Raw genomic sequence first — 12,129 nt, forward strand, 5'->3', positions numbered from 1 at the left:
TCTGGAATGCAACAAAAATAGTCCTAATGTGGATTACTAAGAGCGCTACCTGACAGCATGTGTGTATGTATGAGTGTAGATTTGAATGAACATCTGATGGTTACAAATTTCCAATAAACTGGCACCTTATCTAATGCTGAGAGTTTTTGGAAATTGCGCTTTCACAAATACACGTAGTACAATTCTATGCCAGAATAGACTGGATTCGCCTACATAGGTCACATGACAACCCCAGCCGTGTAATTTAGCAGAAATTTTAATTTGTTCTCCCTGTATAAATATGTAATTATACTGGAGATCTGGAGTTAGAATGAACTAAAATACCAGCAGTAACAACACACGAGCTCAATCCAGAAGGTCGATACCCTCAGTCTGGGAGGGGTTTATGGCTGTGTTCATCCTGAGTTTTATGATTCATGAATAGAATGCCAGAACTTCAGTATAGACTGACACTTATGCAGTCAGTTGATGTTTTTCATAACCGTTTTCAATTGTATACCAGTCAGAGACCGTAGAAAGCTGGGTGGCACCCCCTGTGGTCACTATTAGAGGTTGTCACCCGGAATTTTTCCAGGTTAATTTTAGGAGAATGATCTGGTTATTGAGCGGATTTCTGTTGCCAGTGTTCAGCGCTCACTGTCAGATTGCATTTGGGTTTGTGTAAGATCAATATGTTCTTGTGATATCACTACTCAGCCGCCAGTGATCACATTATCTTCTCATACCAAACAAAAAGCAGCAACTGGAGATCAAGGTAATTTTATATATGAACGAAACAAGATCTTACTGGAGATGATATCAGGCATGTGACGGATGAGTAGAGCTGAATGTGTCATTTAACCCTTTACCCTCTATATATGTTATATCTGACAAACCCAACTCTCCTGCATCTAACAAACTCAACTGTGCTATATCTAACAACCTCATCTCTGCATTGCTTCATCCCAGAAACGAAAGGTGTCCATACACATTAGATGAATGTCGGTATAAATATATCTGCAGCCTCTTCTTATTGTAATATTGTACGCTCGGCGAGCTGAGCTTGCATGTTTATAGTGGTAGGGAGGATTCGTGTTCATCTCAAGTGTATGACCTGCTGCATTTGATAGACTCAGCTCTGCTATATCTAATAAACCCAGCTCTACGATACCTGACAAAGCCAGTCCTGCTACAATGGACAAAAACCCATCTCTCCTGCATCTGATCAACTCAGCATTGCAACATCTGACAAGCTCAAGTCTACTGCACCAGATAAAATCAGTTCTTCTACATCTGACCAGCTCAGCTCTGCTCCATATAACCAACTCCGTCTGCTACATATGACCATCTTAGCTATGCTCCATCTGACAACATTAGCTTTGCTGCATCTGACAAACTAGACACTACTAAATATCTGGCAAACTCAGTTCTTCTAAGGGCGGGTTCACACATGGCGGAATTGCACTTAAATTCCGCTGCGGACACTCCGCAGCGTTAATCCGCAGCGGAGCCGTTTCTACATTGACTTTCACTTTAATTTAGCAGTGTTCGTTTACACGATGCGTACAATTCCGCTGCGGAGCATAGGCTGCGGAGCGGAATTTGGTGTCCGCAGCATGCTCTGTCTGTTGCGGAGCAGTGGCGGACTCATGGCGGAATTTCTCCATTGACTTCAATGGAGATTCAAAGTTCCGCAATGAAGTCCGCAGCTGTCATGCACATGTCATGTGTGCTGCGGATGCGTCTTGCTTTTTTTACTTGACATTTCTTCATTCTGGCTGGACCTATGTATTTCTAGGTCTACAGCCAGACTGAGGAAGTCAATGGGGCTCCCGTAATGACGGGAGCGTTGCTAGGAGACGTCAGTAAATAGTCACTGTCCAGGGTGCTGAAAGAGTTAAGCGATCGGCAGTAACTGTTTCTGCACCCGGGACAGTGACTACCGATCCCAATATACATGTATCTGTAAAAAAAAATGAAGTTCGTACTTACCGAGAACTCCCTGTTTCTGTCTCCAGTCCGGCCTCCCAGGATGACGTTTCAGTGTAAGTGACGGCTGCAGCCAATCACAGGCCAAGCACAGGCTGCAGCGGTCACATGGACTGGCGCGTCATCCAGGGAGGTCGGGCTGGATGCCGAAGGAGGGACGCGTCATAAAGACAACGGGCGGTAAGTATGAATTTCTTTTACTTTCACTAGGGAAAGTGCTGTCCCTTCTCTCTATCCTGCACTGAATAGGGAGAAGAGAAGCACTTTTCCTGCAGTCTGCAGCAGCTAGTCCGCATCAATGTACTGCACATTTTGTGCAGATCCGCTGCAGAATCTGCAACGCAGATTCTGTGCGGCATCGATGCGGACAGTTGCGGAGGAATTCCGCCATGTGTGGTCATGCCCTAAATCTGACTAACTCAGCTCTGCTGCATCTGACAAATTGGGCACTATTATATATCTGGCTAACCCAGTTCTTCTGCATCTGACAAACTCAGCTCTTCTGCATTTAATAAACCCAGCCCTGCTACACTAGTATAGTGCACATAGATGAAGGATCTTCTTGCCATTCATTTCCACTGTCCGTGTCTTTGTCTCCGCATCCCTCCCACCTCAGTCTTCTATTTGGCTGCACTACACGGCATTTACAGCCAAGGATCCTGTTTCCCAATTCTCTAGGCATCTCTAGCTAAACCGCCTCTTGACTCCTCTACATATGTAACGGGGAGCAGCATGTCAGCCGGCCGGGCCTGGTTAACCCCCCAGTAGAGATATATTCGACTGCCTCTAATGGGATAGAGAAGCATGTGCAGACCAGTGCATTATATTCCCCTAAAACACAGTAGGGCCCCATGCACACGACCGTAGATTTAGTTCGTAATTATGGATCCATTCATTTCTATGGCCGACGGGCACCTACCCGTATATTATATGTGTCCGTGCCGTAGAAAAATAGACATGTCCTATTTTTTTATTTTACGTACTTTATAACGGGAACACGGTCCTCAAATGCGGTTCCCACCCGTGCCCGTAATCACGGACCTTGACTACGGGCACAGTCATCTGCATGGGGCTTAATACAGGGATGCATGGGCTGCAGTTGCACCAGGCCCCAGTACATGGGGGTCCATAGGTCCTCCGGCCCCATAATAATCCAGAAGTGTGGTGACAACTATTCTGACAAATTCCCAAAGATTTTGACTAAGCTTGTTCCGTATTTCTATCTGCTCTCATGAAAGCTGGGTGACAGCCAAGATGGCGGCCACTGCAGCAGCGAAGAGGAGTTTATTATCATATAATTAATCTAAGCCAGAAAACCACAGCACGATATAAATGACTATTTCAGGATAATGTATGTGTATCCTGTGCGGCATGATGCCATCATATATGGCGGCACAGGGCATCATCAGGGGTCAGTTGGGGATTTCAGGTTTTGCAGCAGGTCCCTGATACCTTGAGCAAAGCTCCAATATTTGGTTCTGCAGTAATGCAAAGGTTAAGAGTCAGTCTGTAAATATAGGTAGTGTTTGGGCGACGAGAAAAAAAAATTGTCTGTGCTTTTTCTCCTGTTGGTATATTTTAGGGTGATGGGTGCTGCTGATTGCGGGTTCTACGGACGATATTCTCAGATGTGGGATCGGGTTTTGCAGAAATGTCGGACAGTCCTGACTGCAGCTCTTTCCCCCGTCACCTTGGTAACTCTGGGAATGGCTCCAAACGGCTCATGCATGACTGCAGAACAATATTTAACTCTGCCTGGAATATTCTGCATCTTGGCCGGAGCCAGCGGCAAATCATGTGTCTTGTCCTGAGGTTTAGAAGGGGCAGATCAAGGAGAGGAACAACCCGTAAATAGGCCGAGAAGGTGTATGCTACAAAGAGAAGGAAAAATAAATCAAATAGTCTTTGTGTAGGAAGCTCCTGTGTAGGGGCCACTCTGACATTTTGGCAAGAAAAATATATAGTAAAGCTGCAACAATACCACTTAAAAAATACTGCTATACCATGGCCAAAAAAAACCACCATATAGTGCTAAGTAACAGTAACATATAGTCTCCACATAATACTGCCATACAATGCCTATATAATGTTACCATACTATGAACACATAATAATGCCGTACAGTATGTATATAAAACCACCATATAGTGCTAAGTAACATATAATCTCCACATAATACCACCATACAGTGACAGATAACATAACCGCCATACAGTGCCCATACAACAAAGCTATATAGCAACCAAATAATACTGATACAGTGACAAATAACATTGCCATATAGTCTCCACGTAAAACTGTCATACGGAGACTACATAACAATGCGATACAGTGCCCAAATAACAAAGCTATATAATACCACCATACAGTGCATAAATAATACCACAGCCTTGAGTGTTGAGCGTCTGATGAAGAAGTTTAGGGTGGACATAGTAGGGCCCATCAATGTTTTTTACTTTTAGATTTTCCAGTGGAGTGCAGTAACTGCTTTTCACCTAAAGGTGTCACTGTTGCAACCACTGGAACCTAACAACTAATGTCCTGCTGTGAATAGTGACCACTACTGGCCACAAAAGGTATTGCATACATCTATCTATCTATCTATCTATCTATATAATTTGCTATGCCTGTATTGTATAAAATGGAACGTATGTGGAGTAGGAAGTGGATCTAGAAATGTTAAGACTATCTTGATTTGCCGGTATGAGGCGACAGTCAGTGTAATACCTCCATACAATTAGCCCGGGCACTTAGACTGACAAGGTTTGACTATGTGGAGCTCCAGTCCTCCGATAGTCCTGGCTCAGCTTATCTGCCATTAAATCAAGTTTTCTGCTGGGTCAGTAAATTCTGCAGATCAATCCACTTGCTGGTTTTGGACAGGTCATCGATTCCCGTTACCGCTAAATGGTTAATGGAGCGCAGGGTTATTTATGGAGGAGGATTTGTTCCTTTGCTATCGGCTTTCATGTGGAATATTCAGTTTGTGCTTTTATGTTTTACCAGGAGATAAGGAATGTTCCGGTGACTCTGCGCTTGGGGGATTCAATTTCCTCTTTTCTGAAGACTAAAGCAGGCGGCGGAATAATCAGTTAAGAGCTTCTCTGCCTCTATCCCCATGACAACACTTCTTGCTTTTGGAGCTCAGTGTTATCATAGGGCTATTTGGCCTCATCAGAATTTTGCTTTCAATTTTCTAGCACGAGAAAGAAAAGAAGACGTCTGATTGGCTTTTCTGAGGCCTAGTTCATGAATATAATGATAGAGGTCTTGTAACGGTCAGCCTGGAGAACAACCAATAAAGTGCGGCCTAAAGAACTTCAGGACCAGCCAAATATAATATACTAATAAACAACGTATTCTAAACTTTTTTTTTACTGATCTCAAGTAATTTTATGTTTTATACTCTAGTCACATCCAGTGCTGCAATCAAATTTCTAATTTAGGATTAGTTCACATATGTGTCTTGGCTTCTGTTCATAAGATTAGCCACGACATCGCGGACGTACAGTGGATCCCACCAGCAGATCACGGACACCATTGGTTTATAATCAGTTCCTTTGCAGTTTGACGTTTTGGCGGCAGGAATATTGCTGTATGCAGTGCTATTCTTGCTGTCAAATATGACTGAATTGCTGATAGACTCCAACACAAATGTGAACAGAATTATATAGTAAATAAAGGGGTGCAACATTTGCCCACATCTGTAAGTCGCAGTTGCCCCCATTCCAAATATTTATTTTTTTATTGTGATGGGACTTAATGGGTTTGGAGGAGGTGGAGATTTTTATGTTCATTGCAGGAAGAAAAGTTTTGCAACTTTCCATTTGACTATCTCTTCTTGCTGTCAGTGAATAAGAACTTTCTTGTTTACACCCAAAAGCTGAATACCTGACCAGGCCTAAAACTTCTCATGGTTGAGGTTTTGTTACAATTGTATCCAGTCTAGACAATAATCTATGAGTTTACACGTCAGCAGCACAAATCTTTCTCCTGTCCTGATAGTTACAATGTAAAATGTAGCAGTCTGTGGAGTCCAGGCTGTTTACATCATTGTCTGGACTGGGTACAATTGCAGCAAACCCTCAGCTGTTAGACTAGATTCGCTAAAAAAGAATATAATTTTTTAAACCAGTTTACACCTGTGACCGCTGCCACGTCTGCCTGACCCTCATCCCGGCCCATAGATGGGGGAGCGATGCTCTCAGTGGAGGATCATTAGAGCTTGTAATTTATGTCTGGCTATTGTGGCAGCTAGCAGTGATCTTACAAATGCTTCTCTTATGATGGTGACTTCCTCTACCTCCTTCTAAGATCCATTTTTGCTCTGGAGCCACTTCTCCTCCGAGCACTTCCCGCAGAGCTTCTAATTAGAGATCACAAAATTACTTGGAACTAAAATAAGAGCCGGAAACGGAGGCTTTAAAGGCGCAGGCACAGAGCGCGAGGTGTCAGGTTTATCTGCTGGCACAAAGCCTCTGCCAAGGGAATCCCCGATGGATCAATCTGCACATATAACTGCAGCACAGAGCGACATGTTACATTGCACGCTGCGCAGCTTTCATCGTCTTCTTCTGCCGTCTCTAAGGGCTGAGCCACATGTGTGTGCCGTTCAAGCAGCAATTATATAAAATACAAGTATTGTAACTTATCCTCAGGATGACCCGGCAAAGGACGAGTGTAATGTGACACGTAGCGGAGTTAACCCTTTTAGGTGTTTTGTAAATGACCCACATTATATTCCTGTTGGGGGTTGTAGTGCTCTATGTATGGAGTATAATAGAATTGTATTAGGGTATGTTCACACGGCGGGGGTCCGTAACGGCTGAAATTACGGGGATGTTTCAGCCTGAAAACATCCCCGTAATTTCAGCCGTACCGGCATGTGCAGGCGCTTGAACGCCGCGTCAATTACGGCCGTAATTAGCGCTGCTATTCATTGGAGTCAATGAATAGCGGCTCCAATTACGGCCAAAGAAGTGACAGGTCACTTCTTCTACGCGGGCGTCTATTTACGCGCCGTCATCTGACAGCGGCGCGTAAATATACGCCTCGTGTGAACAGACAAACGTCTGCCCATTGCTTTCAATGGGCAGATGTTTGTCAGCGCTATTGAGGCGCTATTTTCAGACGTAATTCGGGGCAAAAACGCCCGAATTACGTCCGTAAATAGGCCGTGTGAACATACCCTTAGGGTCATGTCCAGTGTTTAGGTCATGATGGGGGTTGTAGTGCTCTATGTATGGAGTATTATAGAATTGTATTATGGTTTGTATCATGGTCATGTGGTCGGTCATGATGGAGGTTGTAGTGTCGTATTTATGGAGTATAATAGAGTTGTATTCTGGACATGTCCAGTGGCCGGATCATCATGATGGGGGGGGGGGGGGGTTGTAGTGCCCCACGTATGGAGTGGAATAGAATTGTATTCTGGATTATATCCTGTGGTTGGGTCATGATAGGGGTTGTAGTGCTCTAGAAATGGAGTATAATAGATTTGTATTCTGCTCAAATCCAGTGGTCGGGTGATGTTGGGAGTTGTAGTATGCCAAGTATAGAGTATAACAGAATAGAAAGGTCCATTGACCATATAATCCTGAGCACATTCTTCATGTTGATATTGCAGCTTGAGACACATAATCTCGTTCTGTGCAATGTAAATATCGTTTTGTCCCACAATCAGAGGTCATTGCGTAGTCACTAGTACGAGATATGAGGACATAATATGGAATGGGTGGAGTAGCCCCTGAGGAAATTCAAGGGCAGCTCTCCAAGGTCCTGACAAGAACCCAAGGCAAGGTCCAGATGTGAAGCCGCAGCCGTTCCTAATGATGGACATAATAATTTCTAAGTAGTAACTACGGCGGCTACATTGTAAGAGATTCCGGAGATTCCATAAATCAATAGCAAATTGAATGCAACAAAACATATACAGATATATTAACCTGAGTGAAGAAAATGAAAGGCTATGTACACCTTTGAAATGTGTTGTTTTTTTTTTTTAAATAAAAATGTGTTTTGGGCAACTTTCTAAATACATTTTATTAAAAATTATTTTTACTTTTTGAGGTACAGCTGCTTTGTGTCCTGTATAAAGAGCAGCTGTATCTAGCGCTGAGACCGGAATCCGTCTTTGAACTTAGATGTGATCGGTAACAGCTCGATCACACGCAGGACCTGCTAACACTGAACCCGTCAGTCCCGCTGACCTGACTGATTCATGTCTCAGCGCTCTATACTGTTGCTCTGTATACAGAGCACAAAGCAGCTGTAACTCAAAGACCCCGTTCACACAGAGTTTTTTGACGCGGAAACCGTATCGGATACGCGCCAAAAAACGTCCGAAAATGCCTCCCATTGATTTCAATGAGAGGCAGAGGCGTTTTTTTCCCACGAGCGGAAAAACCGTCTCGCGGGAAAAAGAAGCGATATGCCCTATCTTCGGGCGTTTACGTCTCTGACCTCCCATTGACATCAATGGGAGGCAGAGAAAGCGTATTTCGCTGCGTTTTTGCATGCGGCACTCAATGGCTGCGGGCAAAAAAGGCAGCGAAAATTGAGGCATGCGGCGTGCAGGCAGATCAAGATCTGCCTCAAAATTCCATCTGGAATTTTGAGGCAGAATTTTATGCCTGCAAAAAAACTCTGTGAACAGGGCCGAAAAGTAAAAATTATTTTTAATAAAATGTATTTAGAAAGTTGCAGAAAACACACTGAAAAAAAGTTTTCAAAAAGGTGTACAAAGCCTTTAAAGGACCCTAAGGGCATGCCCCCACGTGGCAGTTTTCCTCCGCAACTGTCCGCATCAATGCCGCACCTAATCCGGGTTGCGGATTACGGCTGCGGATCTGCCCAAAATGTGTAGTAAATTGATGCGGACTAGCTGCTGCGGACTGCGGTAAAAGTGCTTCCCTTCTCTCTATCAGTGCAGGATAGAGAGAAGGGCCAGCACTTTCCCTAGCGAAAGTAAAAGAATTTCATACTTACCGGCCGTTGTCTTGGTGACGCGTCCCTCTTTCGGCATCCAGCCCGACCTCCCTGGATGACGCGGCAGTCCATGTGACCGCTGCAGCCTGTTATTGGCCTGTGATTGGCTGCAGCCTGTGATTGGCTGCAGCCGTCACTTAGACTGAAACGTCATCCTGGGAGGCCGGACTGGAGACAGAAGCAGGGAGTTCTCGGTAAGTATGAACTTCTATTTTTTTACAGGTTGCTGTATATTGGGATCGGTAGTCACTGTCCAGGGTGCAGAAACAGTTACTGCCGATCGCTTAACTCTTTCAGCACCCTGGACAGTGACTATTTACTGACGTCTCCTAGCAACGCTCCCGTCATTACGGGAGCCCCATTGACTTCCTCAGTCTGGCTGTAGACCTAGAAATACATAGGTCCAGCCAGAATGAAGAAATGTCATGGCAAAAAAGCAAGACGCATCCGCAGCACACATAACATGTGCATGACAGCTGCGGACTTCATTGCGGAACTTAGAATCTCCATTGAAGTCAATGGAGAAATTCCGCCATGAGTCCGCAACCAGTCCGCCACTGCTCCGCAACAGACAGAGCATGCTGCGGACACCAAATTCCGCTCCGCAGCCTATACTCCGCAGCGGAATTTTACGCATCGTCTAAACGAACACTTCTAGATAGAAGTGGAAGTCAATGCAGAAACGGCTCCGCTGCGGATTAACGCTGCGGAGTTTCCGCAGCGGAATTCAAGTGAAATTCCGCCACGTGTGAACCCAGCCTAATTCCAAAGTACATATTGCCTGAGATAAGAGTAAATGTTGACATTGACAGAAGGGAAAGTTTTCATTGTGGGGAAGATAATTTCTGGCGCACGGCAGGTTTCCTGCCCAGTCCATTGAAATAAAAGGCCTTTGCCTGGCATTACATGACTAGGGCCTGGTCCTGCGGTACTACAAGTACCAGCATGACTCCTCATATGATGACAGCTTGGAAGCAGTGGAGAGGTCATGTAGCATGGAAACAGTCAGCAGACTCCGCTCTCGTGATAGCGCCTTGTTGCTTCTTACTCTATGTTTACCTTTATAATAGACCTGGGAATAAACAACGAATGACATTGAAAATCTTTGTTCTGCTTGTGGAGAACACGTGAACCCTCCTGTAATTAGATGACCTCGTTCTCCTCGTGCCAGCCAAGATATTAATGGTCTACCTTGCGGGCAGCGTGTTTGACCGTCCTCTCTCTGTTCCTTTCTCTGTAGAGATCCGCTGTCAGCTGGTGGAACAGTTTAAGTGCCTGGAGCAACAATCCGAGTCCCGGTTGGCCCTTCTCCAGGACCTGCAAGAGTTTTTCCGCAGAAAGGCAGAGATAGAGCTGGAATATTCCCGCAGCTTGGAGAAACTGGCCGAGAGGTTCTCCTCCAAGGTCCGCAGCGCCCGGGAGCAGCATCACTTCAAGTAAGGACTTTATGTTGATGGCGTGGAAAACGAGGGGTTAATGTTCCAGCACGTGGTACGGGCAGTGCCCTCCCTACCTAAGCAAGGCACATGGTCTAATGATACAGCTGGTAGAGATTACCAGTCAATTTCAGATATTACGAGGCATGAAAGTCCCAAAATAACTAGTCCTTTATCTGCTGCCAGTTTCTGCACTGAACGATTGACGAGAACGTGATACCACGTGGAATTGGGGAGATTCTTGGAGATATTGTTCCTTCTTTCTAATGCTCCCCTATTCTACTGGCCAAACCCTGAGAGGTTCTCATTGCTGCGGTATTCATAGACAAGTAAAAGACGGTGCTCACCGCGAATACCCTACATATCACACTGGTGGGCTCTACTATGATAGAAATCCTGGGGATGAGGGGTGTTGGGGGGCTGGTATTGAGGCTCAGTGCAGAGGAATAACTTGATGCTCCTGGACCCCAATGCAAAATCCGGACCTGGGCCCCCACCCGCCATCTATGACTCTAGTGCTCTCTTATGTGGCAGATGCCTCAGACATGAGGGCCCGGGTGCTGCCTCTGCATGCCCTATAGTTACACCACTGCTTACGTTTATGATTCCACAGTAGGTAATTTGACGGGTGCCTGACCCATCTCCTACCCTTGTATCTCAGGTGTCTAATGCTATGAGGGCTGATGACTGGTTATATGGGTGCCATCTACTGTTCCCCTGTGCCTGGGGGGCCCCCAAAGACCACTACTACACAAGTGCGGAGCCGTGCTATCAGTGGGCAATGCACAGGTGGCATGATGTACAAAACTAACTGAACATTGACGGGTCTCTGCCCTGATGCAGGATTTGTACAGGGGCCCCACAACCATCAAATGCTGTTCTCTTAGGTGGCAGTGGTGGCTTCAGGCTCTGGGTCCCGGGACCACCCCCTGCACCTCCTATAGTTGTTATCACAATGCTGTGCTGTCCACTATGTAAATACATCTTTCACAATGTGACGCATATGAACTGTTGTTATTGCTTCTGACGTAGGGTCTCATGTGGGGGTCAATGAGCTGACGGGGCTTAGGGTATGTTCACACGGCGGGGGTCCGTAACGGCTGAAATTACGGGGATGTTTCAGCCTGAAAACATCCCCGTAATTTCAGCCGTAACGGCATGTGCAGGCGCTTGAACGCCGCGTCAATTACGGCCGTAATTAGCGCTGCTATTCATTGGAGTCAATGAATAGCGGCTCCAATTACGGCCAAAGAAGTGACAGGTCACTTCTTTGACGCGGGCGTCTATTTGCGCGCCGTCATTTGACAGCGGCGCGTAAATATACGCCTCGTGTGAACAGACAAACGTCTGCCCATTGCTTTCAATGGGCAGATGTTTGTCAGCGCTATTGAGGCGCTATTTTCAGACGTAATTCGGGGCAAAAACGCCCGAATTACGTCCGTAAATAGGCCGTGTGAACATACCCTTACAGGGGAAGGAGGGTATTAGCGTTGCCAATAAAGGGTGGCTCCATTTTTATTTTGTTACAGGGCCCTTCTACCTCAGTGTACGCCTCAGGGTGGTAAGACGATATTTCAAGCTTCCCTTAACATGCTGGGGTTTGTAGTCCTCCTTGGTTGTGGCATTGCTGCAACGTCAAGCTTTCTGTTCTTGTTTTTCTTGTAGGAACGAATGTCGGCAATTAATTAATTAATTACTGAACTCTGTTTCCATTAATTTTTGATTTGTATGTGAAAGC

At 45.5% G+C, this 12,129-nt stretch overlaps 2 protein-coding genes across 4 annotated transcripts in view; one reads left to right on the forward strand and one right to left on the reverse strand.

The window, feature by feature from the left end:
- THUMPD3 (THUMP domain 3 tRNA guanosine methyltransferase) overlaps positions 1 to 12,129 on the reverse strand; it is a 184,276-nt gene that overhangs the window by 56,959 nt on the left and 115,188 nt on the right. The gene's annotated exons all lie outside the window — the stretch shown is intronic.
- SRGAP3 (SLIT-ROBO Rho GTPase activating protein 3) overlaps positions 1 to 12,129 on the forward strand; it is an 87,881-nt gene that overhangs the window by 30,969 nt on the left and 44,783 nt on the right. For both annotated transcript variants that reach the window (XM_075831855.1, XM_075831853.1), the window contains exon 2: positions 10,196 to 10,391. In XM_075831855.1, coding sequence (XP_075687970.1) covers positions 10,196 to 10,391 — 196 coding nt within the window. The remainder of the gene's footprint in view (positions 1 to 10,195; positions 10,392 to 12,129) is intronic.

This window comes from Rhinoderma darwinii, chromosome 7 (genome assembly GCF_050947455.1).
Source record: "Rhinoderma darwinii isolate aRhiDar2 chromosome 7, aRhiDar2.hap1, whole genome shotgun sequence".
NCBI lineage: Eukaryota > Metazoa > Chordata > Amphibia > Anura > Rhinodermatidae > Rhinoderma > Rhinoderma darwinii.